At 38.1% G+C, this 22439-nt stretch overlaps 1 protein-coding gene and 1 long non-coding RNA gene across 17 annotated transcripts in view; one reads left to right on the top strand and one right to left on the bottom strand.

The window, feature by feature from the left end:
• Positions 1-22439, bottom strand: part of THRB (thyroid hormone receptor beta) — a 365609-nt gene that overhangs the window by 44119 nt on the left and 299051 nt on the right. The window contains exon 1 of one of the 14 annotated variants that reach the window (XM_031663776.1): positions 3583-12274. The exons of the other annotated variants lie outside the window; for them this stretch is intronic. Within the exon in view, the coding sequence (XP_031519636.1) occupies positions 3583-3910 (328 nt within the window). The 5' untranslated portion in view covers positions 3911-12274. Of the gene's footprint in view, positions 1-3582; positions 12275-22439 lie in introns of those variants that run through there. 14 annotated transcript variants of the gene reach the window in all.
• Positions 1-22439, top strand: part of LOC116273842 — a 63567-nt gene that overhangs the window by 34636 nt on the left and 6492 nt on the right. For 2 of the 3 annotated variants that reach the window (XR_004182310.1, XR_004182308.1), the window contains 3 exons: positions 12269-12391; positions 16432-16494; positions 21488-21571. This is a non-coding gene — a long non-coding RNA (uncharacterized LOC116273842). Of the gene's footprint in view, positions 1-12268; positions 12392-15537; positions 15732-16431; positions 16495-21487; positions 21572-22439 lie in introns of all 3 variants that reach the window. The other variant, XR_004182309.1, reaches the window with a different exon arrangement.

A 22439-nucleotide genomic window follows, 5' to 3' on the forward strand; every position in this document is an offset into this window, starting at 1 on the left:
AAAAAATTCAAGTAGAGGGGAAGAGTAAGGATGAGAGAGAGAGGGAGAGAAACAGAAGATAGAAGAGGAAAGAGATGGAGGGAAAGTAGGAGAGAGGGACAGAGGGAGAGGAAGAAGGAAAGGAAAGGAAAGCTTGAGAAAGAAACATTCCCCAATTTGCCACTTAATTTTTATTTCAAATGCCTATGTAATTGTTCACCTGGAGTCAACAGAGCTACAGAACACACACACACATACAAAAAGACAGAATTCTGTGTCCAAGTCAGAGGGGCAATGAAACCAGATTCAGAAAGCACAGTCCTGTGTGGAGTTTCTGCTTTGGTTATTAATTTTTCTTTCTGCACAACTAAAAATGTGGTTGTAGAGCAACAACATACACAATCAGAACCAAAACTGAATAGGACAACCCTCCCCCACCCCCACCCCCAGCCCCATCTCCTTGGTCCTGGCCTAAAAACAGGAAATTCTTATTCTCTTGGACATGATAACAAACTCAGGCAACTTTTCGAACATGCAGTTCCTATCAAGTAAGACGGCATGTAGAAGGTCAAGCAAAGAATCCCGTGGAGGAGAGTTGCCCAGGGAAAACTCCTAGGAGGGATTCTGTTTCAACAGACCCAACCGGCCCACACTAAATCGAGAGGTTGACCTGCAAAGCTGCCTTCAGAGCAACCAGATGAAGATGCAGGCTGTTTGGGAACTTCAGAATGTAATTAGAATCTGTGATGGAAACAGCCAGCACTTCTACCCACAAAAGGATTTTTTTTTTTTTTTTAAAAAGAAAGAAAAGAAGGAGAAAAAAAGTCAACTTTTTACTTTGCTGAAACCTCAGCCACAGAGGAGAAAGCACAACAGACAACCTAGTTGCCAATTCTCCTCCATCTGATTCTAGACTTATTCCCTCCTTCCCCTGAATTTGTGGGGGCCAGAAGTGTGCAGCCAGCACTGGCCCTGTGAGGACTTAGCATACCTTTGCACAGCTATGTCACTAGAATTACAGTAAATATCATATCTTCTGAGTGAATGATAGGGTTCTTGAAAATTACAAATTTGTTTTTTATAATCCATAAGAAAAATAAGACAGACATTACATTCTGCATTTCAGCCCTCCTCAATGTGAAAATTACATTGGTTTTCCCCTCCTCAATTCTTGAAGCTTTATTTTAAATGTGATTCAATGAACTGACATCTGACTCTTCCTTAGTTCATGTTCTTAATGCTTCCAGAACTTGATAACTTATTCTTTTGGCTATGAATGCAAAAAACCTTTGTAGAAAAACAATCCAAAGAAAACTTAAAGTTATTCTAAAGTCCACCAATTAAGATAACCATTCTTAACATTGGGTAGGGTAGCCTTCCTTTATTTCACCGGTTTGTACCTATAATTTTTTTATAAGATTGTAATTTTTCTATAAGATTCTCTGTATACTAGAAAATAAAGGCTAGGAAATAAGCCATCCTTAAAAAAAATAAAGAAAAAGTTAAGACAGCTGCATTATTGGAGTTTATAAAGCTGTAATGACAGAAGTGAACACAGATGAAGCAATTATGAATTTTTATCTATTGTGAATAGATAAAAATCCAATTGGAAAATGAGGCCTACCCCACTGAACACCTGTTTATAGTCTTAATTTTGCCTTAATGAGACACTACTGATGTCCTTCAACACAACAAAAATCAATAGTGGATCAATATGGATAAACATGTTGGGTACAACCTTTTGTCCTAAGAGACAGTTAACAGCTGGGTTTAGTTTTACTGGGATTTACTTGAAGACTTGTAAAAGTAAATAATGGTGCATTTAAGAATATTTGCCTGCTTTGATTTAGTGACTTTGGCAGGTGGCGGTGGCCTTTCAATGACATATGGCTTTGAAATTACATCAATATATGCATACAATGTGTCTTTTCCTCTAGTTCAGGCATCAAATTAATTAGTAAAAAATCCCTGGTTTAACATTTTATAAGCAAATATTCCCCAGTGTTGGTTGAAGAAAATACAGTGAAAAGAGAAAAGAACCTGAAAAGTTCTGCAGGAATTTTTAAGAATAGCAGAATGACCACATAGATTGACAGGCACCAATATTTTCTTATAACACTACAAAAGGCATATCCAAGTATGTTTAATGAGGCAATGTTAATTTCTTCTTTTCAAAGTTAAATTACTTACACTATTAAGTGAAATAGCACATGTTCAATCTATCTCAAGTGTTTCCATTAGGGGACTTACCCTGTGTGTCTCTTGTAAGAAATGAGATTCTGACGACCTTCAAAAGGATGCAAAACTCCATGTTTATAAATAAAAATCAAGATGAGCAACTCTAAATATATTTTATGCTGTAATCTCCTTAATATTTCATACTTGGAAGTTATAGAATAACACTATATGTAGTAAAAATTACAGATTCTAGTTTTTGTTTTTATAAAATTTTGTTCATTTGTTTTCATAACAGACTACTTTCAATTATAGAGTCACACTAAGAAAAGCAAATGATAAATTTTATAGAAACCACAACTAAATAAACCACATTATGTTTTAAGATTAATTTAACAGAGAAATTTACCTTTGAGGATCAAAGGGCATCATGTTTTTGTAAATTACAGAAACTTGTAAATTTGGTTCTCTATGCAATATCCTATAGATTATATACAGAAAACATGAGATTCTGGCATATCTGCACTAGAATTTACACTATTTTCAAAAGCATTCCTATCTGGCAGTTGCTACTAAATGTCCTGAGTTCTACCTGTTTGCCTCCCTTATTTTATTTTTCAGTATCTTATTTTTCAGTAATACAAGACACGTTCTATTGACAGAAATTTAAACAGCATTATAAAGCCACGGTGTCTATTAAGATATATGGATATTTTACTGGTTTTAATATTGGCTATTTTGAAGGGTGTTTCACTTCCTTTCATAAAGAGAATTCACTTGATATGATTGCAGACATGTTCAACTTTAGGGACAAAATAGCAAGGTAAAGTTTCTCAGTTTTTGTTTGAGTTTTACATTCTTACAGTTTGACATGGTTACAAATAGACTCTTTACTGTTTACATGGATAAGTAAATACATTAAAATGAACATTTACAGATCCTAGCAAATCAACATTATTATAGCACTGTCAAAGAAATCACTAACATATTTTACTAGTTAACGAAAATAAACTTTCAAAATGAAGTGCCAAGAAAAAGTCAAATGAGTTTTTAATCTGAACCTGAACTGGGGAGAATTATCCCACTTCAGACACCACAACACCTACCCACCAACTGGAAACCTTTCGCATATTTTCTTTCGCCAAGAAGCCAACAATAGTCACTTTGGGCAATATATACACACACATAGCAAAATACAGCCTAGAAAGTCAACTCACACCAGCTTTCACAGATGAAGAAAAAAAGTGCTTGGAAATCTTGATGTTCACAGAGTCCTTCAATCACCTAGCAACCCCTCTTACTGCCGTTTTTAATTTCAAATAGCGTTCACATTCAAAGATTTGACGAAGCTGATGTAAACTGTAACTTTAAAACGAAACGAAAACAAACAGTGAAACTTTGAACACATTTAAGCAAAATGGTCCCTACCTTTTTTTTGAGAATACGATGGCGACTGCACTTGAGAAAAAGTAGGCTTTTCTTCAGTGAAATATTCAGGTTGGCTGTATTGATTCAGGGCCATGTCCAAGTCAGAGTCCTTGCTTTTAAACATGTTTCCAGGGTAACTACAGGTATAAGGCTGATTCACTGCCCAGGCCTGTTCCATATATATGTTGTTACTGGGCACAGCCTGAGCATCGCAACCACTGTAACCCGGACTATCTTCAAAATACGCGTAATAATCAGTGGACTGCATGTAGCAATTGCTGCCGGCAGCTGGGTGCACTTCATATATTTCTTGCATACAGTAGTTCATTTTGTTTCCCTGGTTCAGTTTCTACTTTACATATACACACACTCTACGCATGCATTCTCCAGCCCCATACACCCTGAGAGCTGGGCATATACGCAGAGAAGCATACATACATACACATGAAACGCGAAGGGAAGATGAATAAACACCACCACCAACACAGCAACCCAGCCTGCTTTACTTTGTAATAGCACCTGATGTGCTAAAATCCTATTTAGACCGAGGTGTCTTTTGAGCTCTTCTGCCATCCAAACATATTGGAAAGCAGATTTATGACTATCAAAGGTCTTAAGCTGTGCATGCAGCTAGTTAATTCCTGGGGAAGATGGCAGGCAGGTAGGAATGACCTCCACCCAGATAGGGAAGTGGCAGCGAGAATGTTTCTCTGAAGCTGCTAAGATTCATTTTATATGCTGTTTTTAACCCCTTTCAATGTGATTATAAAACGATTACTCATTGTTATGTCATTTTGCTGGACAGCTTAAGCATGAAACATTATAAAGACATCTTAGAGAATATCCTTGGATACAAAGAAAATCCTAAAATCAATAATCTAGTTTATTAGCATGAACCAGAGAAAATCCAGTAGTAATGAGCCTGATGACTGACTGACTCCAAAACATTAATCTAGCTGTGCAAATGTTACTGGTTGAATCTGTTGTTGAATGTTACTGACTGGCTTTTAATACTAGGATCCAACCATCTTCCCATGACACATAGGTCCCACTGGTTTTTAAAACATGCCAAAGAAGTACACAGTTGAAAATGCTGCTGATGTCTGCGAGTGAGTTTTATTCTGTTCCTTGCACATGATTATTTTCTACCTCATAAGCACTAATCTACACGAGACCTAAAGCTTACGTTAACTGTTCAATTCTGTATTTTATGTTTTCTTTATAAAGGCATGAGAGAGAGAGTATGCCAATGCCCCTATATGAGGAATACCCCTATTATATAGCAGCTTTCCTTTTCTGTTGGTGCTTAATAGTACTCTGATGAGTAGTGCGTGGAAAACTGTAAACACTTATCACTTTATTCCCATTCAAAACTGCTTTTGAGATTATTTTCAAGATTTAATGTGATTTAAGTGGTATTCACGTAGTTACTTAAAGATAGTGATCAAAAAGGGAACAGCATTTTCTGTAAGAATCATCATATCTTTTAACTAAGAAGTTAACAAATACCAAATTAGATTGTAAATGCTTGCTAAGATGATTACTAATGGTATTTTCTCCCTGTGGATGGTGACCAGTGTGTGCATGTCACGTATATGCATAGTTGTAGATCATGACATCAGGAAGGGCAGATGCTGCTCTTCTACACTGGCGAGTCCTTCTGTTTCTTAGGCAGCCTGTTTTCAGGGCTGGGCCTCAGGTGGTGACGTTTACCTTTGGCTTCCTGCTGGTCCATGAGCATGTGACCGTGTTGGTATTTCTCTCTAAAGGACCATCGACAACGTAATATTGTAATTTTCAACAGTGAGACCTTTGCTTTGGACATGTAGCTCCAGTCATCAATTGCAACATGGAATTCTGGGGCAGGGACATATGGCAGAAGTAAGGAGGGTATTACAGTCATTCAACAAATTATGGGGTGTCTGTTAAGTACAAAGCAAGGAGTTGATGGCTACAGAGATGGCTGTTCAGAAAAAAATCACTGTCTCTGCCAAAAGGTAGCTTAATTAAATATACAGTCAAGTGGACCATCATTGTGCTGTCTTTAAGTGCTGACTTTTCATAAATGTAGTAAAGGAGCCATGGACTCAACGGAAAAAGGTGAGGAATTATCGAATGAGCAAAAGATGCGACAAAATTAGAAAAGAGACCCAGGAAGATCTATGTGGAGGATAGTAATAAGACTCCTTTAAAAACTACAACTGATATAAAACAAGCAAAAGCATGTTCTTCAGTTGGTATATATTTGAATCTGTAAAATGAATCACAGTATCCTAGAAAGCATGAAAAGTTACCATAAGGAATAAAGAAGACAGCTAACGTTTTAATAGTGTTTTTACTTTCTTATTACTCTTAAAACAAATAAAAGATTTATTCAGTGTTATTAAGAACACATACACAATATTACAATTAACATTTTCTCCCTACTGGAAATGTCAAAACATTTCACTGGAAGCAATAACTATTTTCTGAAAACCCCAGGAAAAAGAATCCAGGCCTTATGGTTTTTTTTGTCTGATCTCATTTATTTATCTCAAATTTCCCAAGCCTAATATGAAAATTAACCTTTCAATAAAGCAGTTTTCTTTTTTGGCAAATGCACATGTTTCAAAGTCTCTTTTTCTGGTTAAGAGCTGCATGTTGAATCCATTCGATTTTGCAGTTTTGCCCAGTGCATTTCCTGGCTCCCTCTCTTTTTCATTAAAGGCAGAAATCCAAGCAATTTCTTGCTTCTCATCAGTAACAATATCAACTAAAATCAGAGACTCAACTTTTATTCCAAAGGAACACTTAAAAATAATTTTCAGAAATCTCTAAATATGCTTGAAAAATTGGACAGTTATTCTCCCCTGAAACTGGATATAAACACTGCAATGAAAAAGGAAAGAATAGCTGCTGAAACACTTTCTCTCACTTTTTACTAAACATCTGAAAGGTCAACAGCATTTTTATTGAATTAAAAAAATCCTGAATCCCCTCAGAAATCTTTACATTAAAAAAATTTTCAAAACATATTTAAGAGAGCTCACTTCCTCCCTAATGTTTACTGTTTGGAGAAAACAGAACAAAACATTCTGAAACACACTCCACACCAAATGGGAATACTCTTTACTTGTAATGAATGCACAAAACTCTCATTACTAGTAGTTGAAAATGGAGCTCAACACTCACATTGAATTTGAAATATGGCCCCTCACATCCTGATAGAAGCAATCACATCTGTCACCTGTGATCAGTCTTGCATGCTTCTTTGTAAAGTCAATAAAGCAATCTAAACATATTATGTGTCACAAATGGGGGTAAGCTTCAGTGAGGTTGTTGTCTTATTTTCTTGATTGCCTGCTCTAATTATTTAAAGAGCAGCTTAAGAGTTATTTCACTTATTATGCATCCAACTGCCTTAAATAAACTCAGGAGGACCTTAATAATTCTGATCAGAAGTGTTTCTATATATATATGCCTAGGTGTGACTCATAGAAAGTCCGCTTTAATAATTATGGGATGAAACTTTAGCATCAAGATTGTTAAAAGAAGTTCTGAGGTTATTTGTATAAGTAGCAACATTTGAGAGCCACTTGTTCCACTAAGTGTCTGACCCCAGTCCCTTCACCAAGGAGCAGGGAATCCTGTGGACTAGCTCCTTTTTCTTCATTTGCAGCTTCACTACATATTTCCCTTAGTTCTTAGCAATTTACCCTCCACACTTCAACCAGGCTTCACCCGCCTTTGAGTTACCCAGTCAAGCAGAGGACGCAGCACAAAAGGAGGCACGCCAGGAAAGAACGAAATCCAAGGAGAAGTGTAATAAACTCAGGATGGGGCACAGGAGTAATCTGCCTAGGGTGCCAGGGATGGCTTCACAGAAGAGGTGACCAGTGAGCTGGAAGAGTATGTAGGACATCATCAGTGGAGGCCTAAGATACCAAATGGCTGAGCAGAAATGTCTTAGGAAGGGTGCTATCAACTAACTGTACTTGCAAAAAGGCACATAAAGAAAGATAACTGATACGCCTTAAAGCAACTGGTCAGAGCCTTTTAACTTCTACTCTAATGACTGTTCTTACTTTCTGTTTTAGTAATTGAACCTCTAAATTTTAGTTGGGCTCATGGCCCCTGAGAAAAATTCCGTTTCCCATTTGTCAATATGTGTCTGTGTGACTAACTTCTGACCAATGAGACATAATAGAAGTGTTGCAAGGCAATTTCCAGGAAACTTAAAAGACACAGTAAAAGACAACTGGTGCATTCCATTTGCCTCTCGTTTGTTTCGACTTTCTGCTCCCTGCAATGGCCACCATGTTGGTCCATGAGAGTGAGGGCTATACTCTAGGGATTGTGGAAGAATGATTTGGAAAATTCTAGGTTGCTGAAATACACAGAATTGCCATACTAGCTCTGGACTGCCAACTTATGGACTTCTTTTTTTCTCAAGAGACAGAAATAAACTTATTTAGGTCACAGTTTTCTTTTTTGTAAAACAGAGATAACAGTACTCACTTCATTGGTTATTGTGAAGATTAAGTGAGTTTATATAAGTAATGCACTTGGAATGATGACTGGCCTAGTAAGTGACAATTGCACATACATAATAATTATATACATATATATATACTCTATATATTTCTTAGGTCTTGTCTTGGGCTACTTCTCTACACTCTAGGTCAGAGGTCAGCAATCTTCAGCCTGTGGGCCAAACATGACCCACCACTTGTTTTGTAAATAAAGTTTACTGGAATACAGCTTTTATTTGTTACATATTTTCTGTGGCTGCTTTTGTGCTATCATGGCAGAGGTGAGTAGTTGCAAGAGAGACCTTATAGCCTGCTCAAAATATTTACCACCTGGTATTTTGGAGAAAAAGTTTGCCAAGCCCTGCTCTAGGCGATCTCATCCTGTCTCATAGTTTTAAATACTAATTATGTGCAACATCCATGTGGATATCTCCATCCCAGATGTCTCCTCTGAAACTGGGATCCTATATCCAACCATCAACTTGACATCTCCATTTGCCCAACCAACGGGCATCTCCAACTTAATTTCTAAAATCTGTTCCTCTCACAGTAGTCCCATCTTGGCACCACCATCCACCTGGGAGCTTAAGCAAATAACCTTCAAGCCAACTCTTTTCTTCCCTTCACTACCTAAATCCAATCCATTAGTAAGTTCATTGGTTCTTCCTCCAAAATGTATGTTTAATACAACTACTTCCTTCTCTCCGTTGCCATCATCACAGTCCAAACCATCATCATCTCCTAACTGGACTCCTTTCTGGCTTCCTCATTAGCTTTGGGCCACTTTAATATTTTCTTGACAGAGCCACCAAAGAGTGATGTTTTACAGGCTGCAAATCAGATAATGTTTCTTCCTTGTTTAAAACCTTCAGTGGCTTTGTACTGTATTTAGAACAAAATCCAAACCTCTACCAAAAGGTGGTCCTTCCCCACTTCTCATCAATCCTCCTGCTTCCTTGACATAAACCAAAACAGCATCCTCACTGTTCCTTGAGCACGCCAAGTTTTTGCCTGCCTCAATTCAAGGACGCTGCACATGTTCTTCCCTCTGATACATTCCTCCCTTCAGCTCTTCACAGGACAGAGCCCTTCTCATTCATTTGGATGGAGCCTAAATGACACTTTGTGTGTCAGGAACCTCTTGATTCCATTGGAGACCTGAAAGCCCTGACACTCTTCACATACATAACAACACTTGCTCGCTCAGAAAAAAGATGGAGGACTCTCTGTGCAGCAAAATCCATGTGCATTAAAAAAAAAAAAGATAAAATGTTACATATTGCAATAAGTGGATTATCTTAGGCTTGAAAGTTCCTGGGAGATATCTGTCTGTCTAAAATTGATCCAGTTTGTTCTTTTATATCTTCGTTACAAGAGAACAGAGATAGAGCTGTTTATTAAACCCACCTCAGTTGAGGTTATGGAATTACAGATAAAGATCATCAGTGCCAATCACCTCTGCCCCAGAAAAGATTATGAAAAGGATTGAGACATTTCCTGCCCCTGGAAGTAACTACTCAAATTCAGGAAAGTTCCCTTTAAAAATGTAAAGAAGCATGAGTCTCGATCTTACCACTGAAGTGCTGAAAGCACATCTACTACATTTTGACAGAAACTAAAGAGGTGCACAAAAACTTTTCGACCATGTTTTCTTGGATTGTTGAGGTCTGGAATCTTTGGACTCATTGCTTTTGAAAAGGACGTCAAATTAGTTCAAGTCCAGAGATGGGAGCAGGGCAAGCTCCTGGAAGTTCCGGACCACTCAACTTGAAAGCAACCCTCCCTCCAAACCCTAACACATATGGAACATTTATGGAGGCTGAGACCTGTTTTAGGTTGTCTTAGGATCCTAGGATATTACAGCAGGAGCTTCTGAGCTATGCATTCCACATGTATTTTATCTGATTATGAGAAAACGGAATCCCAAAGAGATAAAGTGACTTGTCACATTGTAGGTGGTAGCTTTTGGGGCCATGACCCACTCCTGCGTTGACTGTATCATTTCTCATGTTGTAGGTGGGGCCTTTATTTTCCCAACTGGGCCTAGTGTTGTAGGGTTAAACAGGTGCTGTGGAGGAAAGGGAGTAAAGGAGCTTGTCTCAGGCCTGGGGATTGACTCTCCCTCCTCAGGATTTCTGCCAAATTATATAAAGCCTTGAGTCACTAGATCATGCAACACTCGAATCATTTTAGAAACTTTGACTTCCTCAATCCTGGGAGTGTTAATTAGCATGACTCCTCCTCCCCTACCAGTAGTGTAATGGTGTAATTCTTGTTAAATGAACACCATGGCTACTGGGTTAGTATTCAGATGGTGTTCCCTAAGTGGTCCCATAATACAGTCCCAAGGGATGATCTAAAGAGAAAACAATAAAAAGAGATTTTATGATCAAATGAGTTTGGGAAATGACAAATGATATGCTCCTCTCTTGGAGATTCACACACACACAACTTTGAATGACTTTGTGTAACAGCATTTCCTAAACATTCCTGATCATAGAACCCTGTGTGTATCGTGTAACATTTGTTACAAGTGTTCCATGAAACATACTTTGAAAAACCTAGTCATCTGCTCTGTTGGATATATATGCTGGAAGTTAAGGCACAGATACGTAACAGTGTATTTCTCAGATTACACACCAAGAACAGAGAGAAGAAATCTGCTGAAGGGGAGTGTCCTTTTTCGGGTCTTAACCAAGGAGGAAAGCTGCCGGCCAGGAGGTGGGCTGGACACATGGAAATGCAAATCCCCAGGTGGGCACAGGACAAGCCCAGGGCCTCTTGGGCTCTTGAATTACGTCTGCTTTGGTAAGAATAGAAACTCAAAGCTCTTCTCTTTTAAAATATATTGTACACTGAATTTGTTTCTAATTTTTTCCTTTGGCATTTCATAAAAGCTTTTGATAGTTCTAGCCTGTTGCAGCTCTACAAAAGGGGAACAAGGGGAGACTTTTGTTCACCATAATCTATCACCAAGCGGAATATGCTTTTACAAACATGTGCTTGAAAAAATAACAGTGTTTTACTATAAAGGGAATGGATTCTGATCTGGTGCAGTGGGAAAAAAATGGCCCTGATTAGAACATGGAAGCAGGAACAAGACACTCTTAGGACCAAGCTGACGGAAGCAGGCCCAATAATTGAACTGAGAGATTTCCAAAGGGCAAGAGACTCTCATCAAGGCAGTCCTGGTGGCTTCCTCAACCTGGACACCCTCTTTGTGGGTCTAAATTTTGGAGCTGCATGTTTTATTTCACAAAGGTGGAATAATTGCCTCAGCACATTCGTGCAAAAGATACCACAAACTTAGTGACAGCAGCCTTTTACTGGATGAAATATGTCCATTTCTAGGATGAGCAAGTTAAAGAGAACAGTCCTTTGTGGTTCCACAAAGATTAAGAGTCCAAAATCCTTAGGTCAGTGATTCTCAAATGGTGGTTTCTGAACAAGCAGCATTAGCATATCCTGGAACTTCTTAGAAATGCAAAATCTATAGCCTACCCCAGACCAACTGGATCAGAAACTCTGAGGGGTGGGGACAGCAAGCCCTTCAGGGGATTCTGACACTAGCTGAAGTTTGAGAACCACTGTCTTAGTAAAGGCTGAAGTTGCTCTAGCTGGTCTGTGCCAACTTTTCCAGCATCACTGGCTGTTCCCTTGAGCCCTGGATTCTCAAAACCTCTTTCTGTCTTCTTCTGTTTCTGTTTTCTCCTGGTCCTGGCAGGTGTATTGGCTTTGTCCTTGATCTAAAACGTTTTAGGCCTAATTAGGCTAGGAAGAATGGCGTGCTCCATGTGGCCAATGCAGCTCAATTTTCCTGGCCTCCACTTTGAGTTTTGGTGATCATGCACTACCAGTACCATAATACTTAACAAACTTTATCATTGTCACTCCAGACTCTCAACAGGAGCAGTGATATCTGACATTTTTGGGTCTTTGGACATAATACTATCACAACAGCACAAGCCCTCTGCTTCCACCTCACTCCACAGCCAAACCTATTGATGGTATACCAGAAACCTCCATGTCATATAGCCTTTTCCCACATGTCTCCTCTATCTCTGGACAGTTCTTTTCAGTCATCTTCAAGGGATGATCTCCTCGTCTGTCTTTTACAATTGGCCATGCCTTTGGTTCTATTCTCAGCTCTCTTCTAACCATACATATTCTTCCAGGTGAAGTCATCAATGTCTACAGCTTCATCTATTGCCCCTGTGTGCAGATGGTGCTTACTCTCCCTTGTGCCTTCCAGACCTGCATTCCAGCCACCTACCAAACCCCTTTCCTTGGATGCCAAGGTACCTCACATACCGATTCTAAACTCAGTGTGTCAGATTCTGTGTCAGGTGTTTATATGCTTCATCTTATTTAAACATCACAATAGTCCTACAGCAGCTATGGCTGACCACATTTTTAAAAAAAAATTTTTATTTTACTTCAATTTCCGGGATACATGTGCAGAACGTGCAGGTTTGTTACATAGGTATACATGTGCCATGGTGGTTTGCTGCTCCTATCAGCGTGTCATCTAGGTTTTAAGTCAGGCATGCATTAGGTATTTGTCCTAATGTAGTCACATTTCTTTTTTTAATAGATGAAAAAAAATTTATCTGTCTGAAGTGGCACAATGGTAATTTGAAGAGTGAGGATTCAAATCCAGATCTGTTTAAGTAGAAATTACATACTTGGACTTTTCATTACAGCTTATTTATCTCTTTGTAGCTTTGCCACAGCCTCTAGTCACAAAGGGCCAACTATTCTATGCTGTTACTGTTTTAATTAAACTAATCATTTCATTTTTAAGAGAAAACTTGGCTAACCCAAGAGGTTTCTATGCCTCTGATCTTACTCTGATCTTTCCATTCATCCTCCACATTGCAGCTAAGGGAATTGATTTTAAAGGAGAATCTGAAGCATGTCACCTATTGCCCCTCCCACAACCCCAATCCTAGCTTGCAATAATCTTTAGTTTTTAAGATAAAGCTTAAAGACTTAGAAGTCTTTTGTAATGTAGCTCCTGACTACTTTCTACTCTTATCTCTTGCCACTTTCTCATGTGACCTGAATGCTGGCCATTTGCAGTTTTGTTGAATAGCATTTCTCTGGCGTGGTCACACACTGTTTCCTGGATACAATGGCCCATGCACTGTGCTAACTACTTTCCTATAGATTATATCATTTAAGCCTCACAACAATCCTGTTCGTAGATATGACCGTTCTTGTTTTAGAGATAAGGAAACTGAGACTCGGAGAGGTTCTACAACTTGCCCGCAGTCATACGACTGATATGTGGGCTGATATTCTCGATGCATGCAAATACCATATTTATGTCCAAAATGGTATGTCTCTGTTTTGCTGCCTGTATGCCATTTAGCAGCTTACACTGGAGTCTGGGAAACTGTAGGGCTATAGTGACGGACATGCAGTGATTTTTCGTGGTTTGTCATCTGTCCTCTTTGATGGGTCCAGAAACTTAATCATATCAGACGTGATTTACACATGTCAGAAAATTACTAAACAATCTTTGCTGGATGTTAAGTCCATGCAATCCTTTTTTTCATATTGAGAAATAACATATAGTTTGATTTTAGCCTAAATTCAAGATTTGTTTCATTTAAGTTTTCAAGTAATGGGTTGTGGGTCCAAAATTCCCAGACACGTTTGTACTATTTCAATGCCTTTCTTGCATAGTATTTCCAGTGGATGAAACAGTGCTGATTAAAGACTGGAGTCCTAGCATAGTGTCTTTCACATAAGAACTCTGGGATAAAGCTCAAGGGTTTTATTCTGACTGATATTTCCTAAGACCAAAGGCAAATCATAAAGTCTCCTTGTGCTTTGAGAGAATGAGATACCACTCAAAAGAGCTCAGGATCCAAACCAAAAGAAAAATGCACATATACAAAAGTGAACAGAATAGTATTCTTAAGGCTGGAGATTGAAAGAAAAATGAAAAATTTGAAATATACTTCAGACCACTGTTATCATCATTGAAGTCTTCTATTTTCTAAGCCAACAGTGGAATGTCTGCTCTTTTTTATAAATGAACATTTGATTCAAAAGCAAACCTTAATGAATCTAATATAGTCTGATGTGGCTTGAACATCATGGTGTAGAAAAAAATGCAAAAATATTTCAGTTTTGGTGTACCTTTAATTAGACAATTGGCTATATAATAATGATGAGGTCTATTGCATGGTGTCTTTATAAACAATAAGATCGGTTGGGAAGGTATTTCCATTCATTTTGCACAGTGGAAAACTGAGGGGTGCTTTTCTTACTGTACGTAACTACTAAGGGAAAAGGTTAGTATTGAAATTTAGGCCCTCGAGTTACTATTCTAGAAATCACTTTTCCCACTTCCACGCTATGCTTTTCTAAGTGGAAAATTATTTTATTGTTTTGAAATTTCTGGGTGACTAACAATGTGTTTCGACACAAATTCTAAGATCACTTCAATGATTTATCTGTGTTTCCAAAGATGTACTTAATTTAATGTCACATTGTATATTTATTATAGTCAATATGTTTCCCTGTATCTCTAGAAAAAAAACGCTCTTCAATATTTTATGTGTTTTATAAATATCATTTATGTTTTACTTGAATATCACATAGCAGCTCATTTAGTGTATTTTTAAATTTAATCACCTAGAGAAAGTAGATATGTTTCCCCTTTATGTGTTAAGATAATTATTTCATTGTAATTCACAATGATCGACTTGATGTGAAAAGTTGACTGGTTGTTTAAGTGGAATAATTTTGACATTTAACAGCTACAGTATACTTTCTTTATCCCAGAATAACATGTCAGAGATTAATTTTAAAACAAATTTCCCTAATAATAGGAATAATGAATGAACAATTGAATCATCTGCATTTACTTTGCTTTTTCACCCTTAAGAACAACTAGTGCAAAATTTAGACTATGCCACAACTGATGTAGTTTCAAAAGATTTATTCTTTGTCAATAAAGGCTCCAGTTCTACAGTATACTTGAAAATGTTATAAAAAAAGGTAAAAAGTTCAAACTACTGATACATGCTACCTTGGGGTGAATCTCAAAAATAGTATACTAAGAGAAAGATGCCAGTCATATAAGACCACATACTACAGCATTCCACTTTTGTTAAGTTTCAGAAAAGGCAAATCTAAAGGGACTGAAAGAAAGTCATTGCCAGAGGCTGGGCACAGGAATGGGGAGTAACTGTCAATGAGTCAAAGTTTCTTTAGGGATGATGGAAATGTTCTAAAATAAGATCATGATGATGGTTGCACGCCTCTGTAAATATACTAACAATCATCGAACTATACACTTAAAACAGGGGAATTTGATGGTATGTAAATTATATCTCAGTGAAGCTTTATAAAAATAGACGCAGGGCTACAAATAGCTTGAGTTAACTAAGACTGATTCTCAAAATAAAATAAAGTTTACATCATTTAGGTATCAATACCATGTATGTTATTCTCCCACATCGAATGGAGATACACCATAGGAGGAAGACATGGCCCTGACTCTGAAATTTGCAACCAAACTAAAAATACATATCAGCAAGCAGAAAACAGTATCCCATACACTGAATACTTCAAGCATTAAGTGAACATGGAGTAAAATGGAATTATTATTTTTGAAACAACGTAAGTTACATTCTTCATTATTCTTTCCTAAGACAAATGCTAGCCAGCCAATAGAATTTTCATCATCGCTTGGTTGTCAACAGAGTTACTGCTCATTGCAAGCCTAGACTCGAAATTCTGCCAACATTTTCTGTTTGAAATCCTATGAAAAAAAGGGGTGTGCATATAATTTTTTATTCTCAGCATATAGTAAGGTATTGGACACATAGAACACACTCAATTTAAAACATTGTCAGTACAAATCAAGATGAATTCACAATCTCCAGTGAATCAAACAGGCATGTTCAGAAGCCACAATTAAATAAGGCAGAAGACAGTGAGTACTTGGACAAAATTTTATCACAGCATTAAAAACAAAAACCCAAATTCATTCTGATGGTGCATGGGGATGCACAGAGGAAGTGATGTTTGAATTGGGCCTTGAAGGATGAGTAGAGTAAAAGGATTTGTAAAAGTTTTCAAAAATAGGATCTACTTCATGTTGGTACCCTTGAGATCCAAATCTAGAAATGGCAGATTGAAATTCTTCATTTTATTTCAAATGTCAAAATGCTCCAGAAAGATACATAATAAATATCAAGGTTAACCTAAGATCTTAGTTGTTTTGTAATTTAATATGATTGGATTGTGGAAAGAAAAGAATGTTTAGTTAAAATATGAGAAGAGAATAAAGTGGCCATATCTATTTTTTTATCTTCAGAAAAGTCTTCAGACCGTGGACAATGTACTCTTTGCCTGTATTACGGAGAAAGGCGTTCCCTAGGTAAGTATCATTCTGTCTTTCAAAACCTTAAAAATATCAGAGGGGGCAGAGAAACAACTTTTTCTTCTGACATTCACCTTTAAAGCATTGAATAGATGCTTATTAGAGAACTTTTAGAAAATATACTTTCTTCTAACTCAGTGAGATAATGAGCTCACCAGTAAAGATCTAGGCCTGCTCACACTAAGATATAAGTGGTTTGGAAGATTGAAAACTATTTCTGCATCATATAATTAACTCTAAAATTATATAGGAACAAACGCCATGCCATACAATTTTTTAATATCTCTGTCCAAAATGTATAATTTGATTCTAATCATGAGGAAAGGCTAGGTGTGGTGGCTCATGCCTGTAACCCAGAGCAAAGGAGGCCAAAGTGGGTGAATTGCTTTAGGCCAGGAGTTTAGGGCTGCAGTGAGCTATGAGGTCACCACTGCACTCCAGCCTGGGCAACAGAGTGAGACCTTGTCTAAAAAAAATCATGAGGAAACATCAGTCAAACTTAAATTAAGGGACATTCCAAAATAATAATCAGCCTGTATTTCTTCTTTTTCTTTCTGGTTATCTTCCCTTCTTTCCTCTTTTCCACAATTTTGTTTTTTTTAAATTATACTTTAAGTTCTAGGGTACATGTGCACATCATGCAGGTTTGTTACATCTGTATACATGTGCCATGTTGGTGTGCTGCACCCATTAACTCGTCATTTACATTAGGTATATCTCCTAATGCTATGCCTACCCCAGCCACCCACCCCACAACAGGCCCCGATGTGTGATGTTCTCCTTCCTGTGTCCAAGTGTTCTCATTGTTCAGTTCCCACCTATGAGTGAGAACATGTGGTGTTTGATTTTCTGTTCTTGTGACAGTTTGCTGAGAATGATGGTTTCCAGCTTCATCCATGTCCCTGAAAAGGACATGAACTCATCCTTTTTTATGGCTGCATAGTATTCCATGGTGTATATGTGCCACATTTTCTTAATCCAGTCTATCATTGATGGGCACTTGGGGTGGTTCCAAGTCTTTGCTATTGTGAATAGTGCCACAATAAACATACGTGTGCATGTGTCTTTATAGCAGCATGATTTACAATCCTTTGGGTATATCCCCAGTAATGGGATGGCTGGGTCAAATGCTATTTCCAATTCTAGATCCTTGAGGAATCACCACACTGTCTTCCACAATAATCAGCCTATGTTTCTTCAAGAAATATTTCTTCAATGGCATGAATGACAAAGAAAAACTGTGAAATGGTTCCAGACTAACATAAACCTGGAGGACATTATGCTAAGTGAAACAGGCCAGGCACAGAAAGAAAAACACTGGATGATCTCACCTGTATGTGGAATGGACAAAGCTGAAATCGAAGCAGTGTACAGTAGAATGGTGATAACTAAGGTCTGCAGTGGGGAGGGTAGGTAGAATGGGTAGATGTTTGTCAAAGGGTACATGATTTCAGTTAGACAGGACGTCTAAGTTCTGAAGATCTATTGCATAGCATGGTGACTATATTTAATAACTCACTGTATACTTTAATATTGCTAAAATGTTCTCACCACAAAAAGTGAAAAGGATATAGGTGATAGATATGTTAATTAGCTTGATTTAATCATTTATAGATGTATAATGTGTCAAAACATAATTATGTACATGATAAATACATACAATTTTTATTTGTCCATTATACTCTAGTAAAGTTGGACAGGTGGTGGGAAGAAGAAGCAGACTAAAGAGAGAAAAAGTAAATAAATAAAATGAATGATCCTGGCCTGGATCCCAGACCAGAAAATAAGATTGGTACAAAGGACAATTGGTGGTGGCCTCTCCCAGCCCTGTCTAGTGGAACGAAGCCTGTGAAAACCTCTTAGAGACAAGTTCTCTCTCCAGCCCTGGTCCTCACCTCAACTCCTCCTCCAAGGGAGTGGCAGGAAGGATAATTGGTAAAATGTAAAGAAAGTCTGAGGATTAGAAAACAGTATGCATCAATGTTAAACTTCCCAATTCTGATAATTGTGCTATGGTTTCCTAGGATAATTTCCTTAGTTTTAGAAGGTATTTAGAGTTTAAAGGGCATGATGTTTATAACTTACTCTCAAATGGTTTGCAAATGGCATAATAATATGTATATAAGCAAACACACACATACAGAGAATGAGAAAAGAAATATGGTAAAATGTTAACAATTGGTGAATCCAGGTGAAGGGTATGGGAATTATTTGCACTATGACAACTTTTTGGTAAACCTGAGATTAAAACAAAATATAAAAAGAAATTTATAGGTCTGCCTTAGGAGCTCTTCCAAGAAAACATACAATTTACTTAACCTTGAAGACTTAGTGGTCCTTTGCCACCAATTTTATTTTTCCACTTCAACTCTTAGAAACAGAATCCAACTCAGAAAGTAAGCAGATTTTCAATAAAACAAGTAATAACAAATAGCTTTTGATTCATTAAAAAAGGGAGTCAGATTGATTTGCATACTTTTATTTTTTAGTAGTGATCACCAGGCTTATATTCCTGATATCGAAGGTTCTTAAAAAATCATAGAATGGGCATTCATTTCTTTTTTTGGGAGAACAAATAAGACTCAAGCATAGAATGATCGCTTCAAAGGAAATTTAAGAATGAGCATGTCGTGTGTAACCAGGAAAAGATAGCATGAAAGAAATTCCCTATGTCTTGTCATAAATATTAAGTGGGATGAACCCATTGCAGATACCCGTTTCCCTGGAAACCCATTCAATTGAAATTGCTGCAAAAATTAACATGTATTATTTTTCCCTTAAAGGGCAGTAACTTCTTTTACTTACACAGTTTTGACCTTTAGTTTTATATCTTAGTCTTATTATAAGAAGTTGTTTCCAGAACTAGGCAAACAAAGAGTTGAATATGTATCTTTTCATTAGTCCTGAGGCTTAACCAAAATAGTATGGCCTTTATAGCTGTACTAGATGTCTGAGGCAACTACGGGTTGTTGGGGTACAATCTGCCAGTCATAGAATATTCCAATCTAGACTAATAAACCATCAACCCACACATGATATTCTTACTCAAATGCCAAGTGACTTTATCATATAGACAATTGAGTTAAACAGTCACATATGCAGCACAGCTCAGTATTTTAAGAGGCAGTGCAGTTTAATAAAGCCAAGTCCCTTGTATAAGCCCATACTGACAAATGTCATGGGGATAGAGGTTCACAATATACAATAATCCTATGTCAGGTCAGTGCCATGGAGAATAGCTCTGGACCATGGAGGATTTCTGACTCTAATCTTACTTGAAAAGCTCAGCTGGTTCTGCATTTCTGGGACCCTGGCAGTGTGGATAGAGGCTCATATTTGTTCCAGTTCAATCAAGAAGGCTGAACTGGCCAAGACCTGAAAGACCAATCTGTAAATACAGCTCAAATAACTGGAGAGAGAAACCAGCCCTGTGCCAGGTCATAAGCACAGGTGATATGGTTCCCCCATGTATGTGCCTCCTAGTCTGCAATGCCACTATCAGAGGCTACCTTTGGCATGAGATTGCAGCATCTCCGGGGGTACATCCTCCAGGAGAGGTAAGGATGTAAGTCAGTACTGGTCACCAACAGTACTTCAGGGGAATAAGTTTTTTTATGGAAAATGAGAATTTTTCAGAAACTGAAAAGGAAAAAGCCTAGACTTAGTAGAGAACTGAAAATGGGTTTGGATAGCCTGAAGACTCCTATGTGCCTGGGAAAAAGATGTCCTCAAGGGAAGTAAGGACACTGAAAGAGATGGTTTAAGGCAACTGATTTCCCAACTTACCCTGGGACTGATACTATGTTTTCATGATGATCATATCTTGTTTTAGGGGGCTGGTAATGATTTAATATATTTTTCCTTGCCTCCCCCACAAGCGGAAATACGATTATCATATTGGAGGACCACTTTAAAAACGGAGTACAGATTCATCTCTTTGATTTCTTTGTGGTCAGTTAATCTCTGACTATGTTCTTTGTTGGAGAGAATTATTGATTTAGCCAAGGTTATATAGCTGGTAAGTGTCAAAGCCAAGAACCAGTGGTCATCTGTCCTAAACATTCTCCTATGTGTTTACTAAGTGCTGGGCAACATCCCTAAGATACCATGCAGCAGGCCAGCTGTGTAAGGTGAGGCCTTTGGGGATGTCTTGATAGCCTATGATCATTACGCCATTCACACATTTGTCTAGATTTGGCTGGAAACTCTTTGTAGTTTAAACCTATGCTCAGGGTCAGCCCTTGACAAACAATGAGATAGGTGACGTTTGTCTTTAGAGCCTTGACAATGAAGTGAGTGCTGCTCACACCCTGACAAGCTGCACAGTGTTACTTGTTACTTGGCAGTCCTGTTCCTTATTATTATTATTTTCTTTCTCTCTTATCCTTTGCTATCCTTACCCTGTTCATGGCCTCCTTCTAGTTCCATTCTTTCCATTGTCTTTATTGGACCCTGGCAAAAGTAAAAGGTATCTTATCCAATTCACCCATTTGGAGAAGGTAATGACTTGATAAGATATTCAGCCAGTAAGTCTGCATTTTGAAAGACAACAATAGGAGGGCACTGATAGAATTATAAGCGTTCAGGGCAACTTGTAGAAGATGTCCTGGGGAAGGGAAAGACTTTGAATTCCAGTGATCACCTACGATGTCTTTGTAAGGCTGACCCTCCCAACAATACCTTTCCACCTTCTATGCTAGGTACATCAGCCATCCACTTGTATCTGATTTTGTCTGAAAACTACTTGTTGGAAGAGTCACGGGATTTGGCTATTGCATCTCTTCTGTCTGCGTCCATAATATTCCTGGCTTTAGAAACTTCAATCCTGTCCGTCACAATTTAGTGGTTATTCTTACATGGGCATGCTACATTCCTAATGTCCAACGTGGTTCTCATAGTCTTTCTGGCTCACTGTAAGAAAAAGAACTCCCATGTAGTGAGCACCCACTGTGTCCCATGAGATCATCGAAGAGCTTGTTTCTTTCCACAGTTCTATGAGGCAGGGTCCACATTTGACAGATGAGAAAACTGAGGCTCAAACAAACTAAGCGACTTGCCCAAGTTTCAACGGCTGGTAAGTGGCAGCACCAGAATATGACCTCGGACTGTATAAGTAGATACATGCTGACCCCTACTGCTCCCATCATGGCAGGTCTGACCGCCCTGCAATCTTTACCTGACAGTAGAGCAGTATTTCCTCTACAGTTTCAAATTCTTTCCTTTAGGTCTGGAATGTTCTTACCCTTTAGAGTTACAGGGGATTATAACCGTAGAGAGCTCTGACCCTGGGGCCAGATTGCCTGAGTTAGAATTCCAGTTCAGCTACTGCGTTTTCCCCTTGATTTCTTATTTAAAGTTTTAAATTTTAAAAGAGTCTGAAAAAAAAAATACTTTAGTTGTTGCTATGGACTTTTTTTTTCCCAACTGTTTATGCCTCTACTAGAGCTGTGCACAGGATGTTTTGTTTCGCTTCCCTTCATTTATATAGTTCAATGTATTTCAAGGTCAGAAAGGGTGGCAAAAACTGAAGGAGGTGGGCACAAGGCTAAGAGGTGTGTTTATATTCTAAGAAGAGTTATCATTGTTTAGTCTCTCCTAAGTGCCAGACACTATGTTGGGTGCTTTATACATATTATCTTTCATCTTTTTTTCTTTTCTTTATTTTTTTTTGAGACAGAGTCTTGCTCTGTTACACAGGCTGGAGTGCAATGGCGCTATCTCAGCTCACTGCAACCTCTGCCTCCTGGGTTCAAGCGCTCCTCCTGCCTCAGTCTCCTGAGTAGCTGGGATTACAGGCACATGCCACCATCCCCAGCTAATTTTGTTTTGTATTTTTAATAGAGACAGGGTTTCATCATGTTGGCCAGGCTGGTCTTGAACTCCTGACCTCCAGTGATCTACCTGCCTCGGCCTCCCAAAGTGTTGGGATTACAGGTGTGAGC

This window comes from Papio anubis, chromosome 2, assembly GCF_008728515.1.
Source record: "Papio anubis isolate 15944 chromosome 2, Panubis1.0, whole genome shotgun sequence".
Classification (NCBI taxonomy): domain Eukaryota; kingdom Metazoa; phylum Chordata; class Mammalia; order Primates; family Cercopithecidae; genus Papio; species Papio anubis.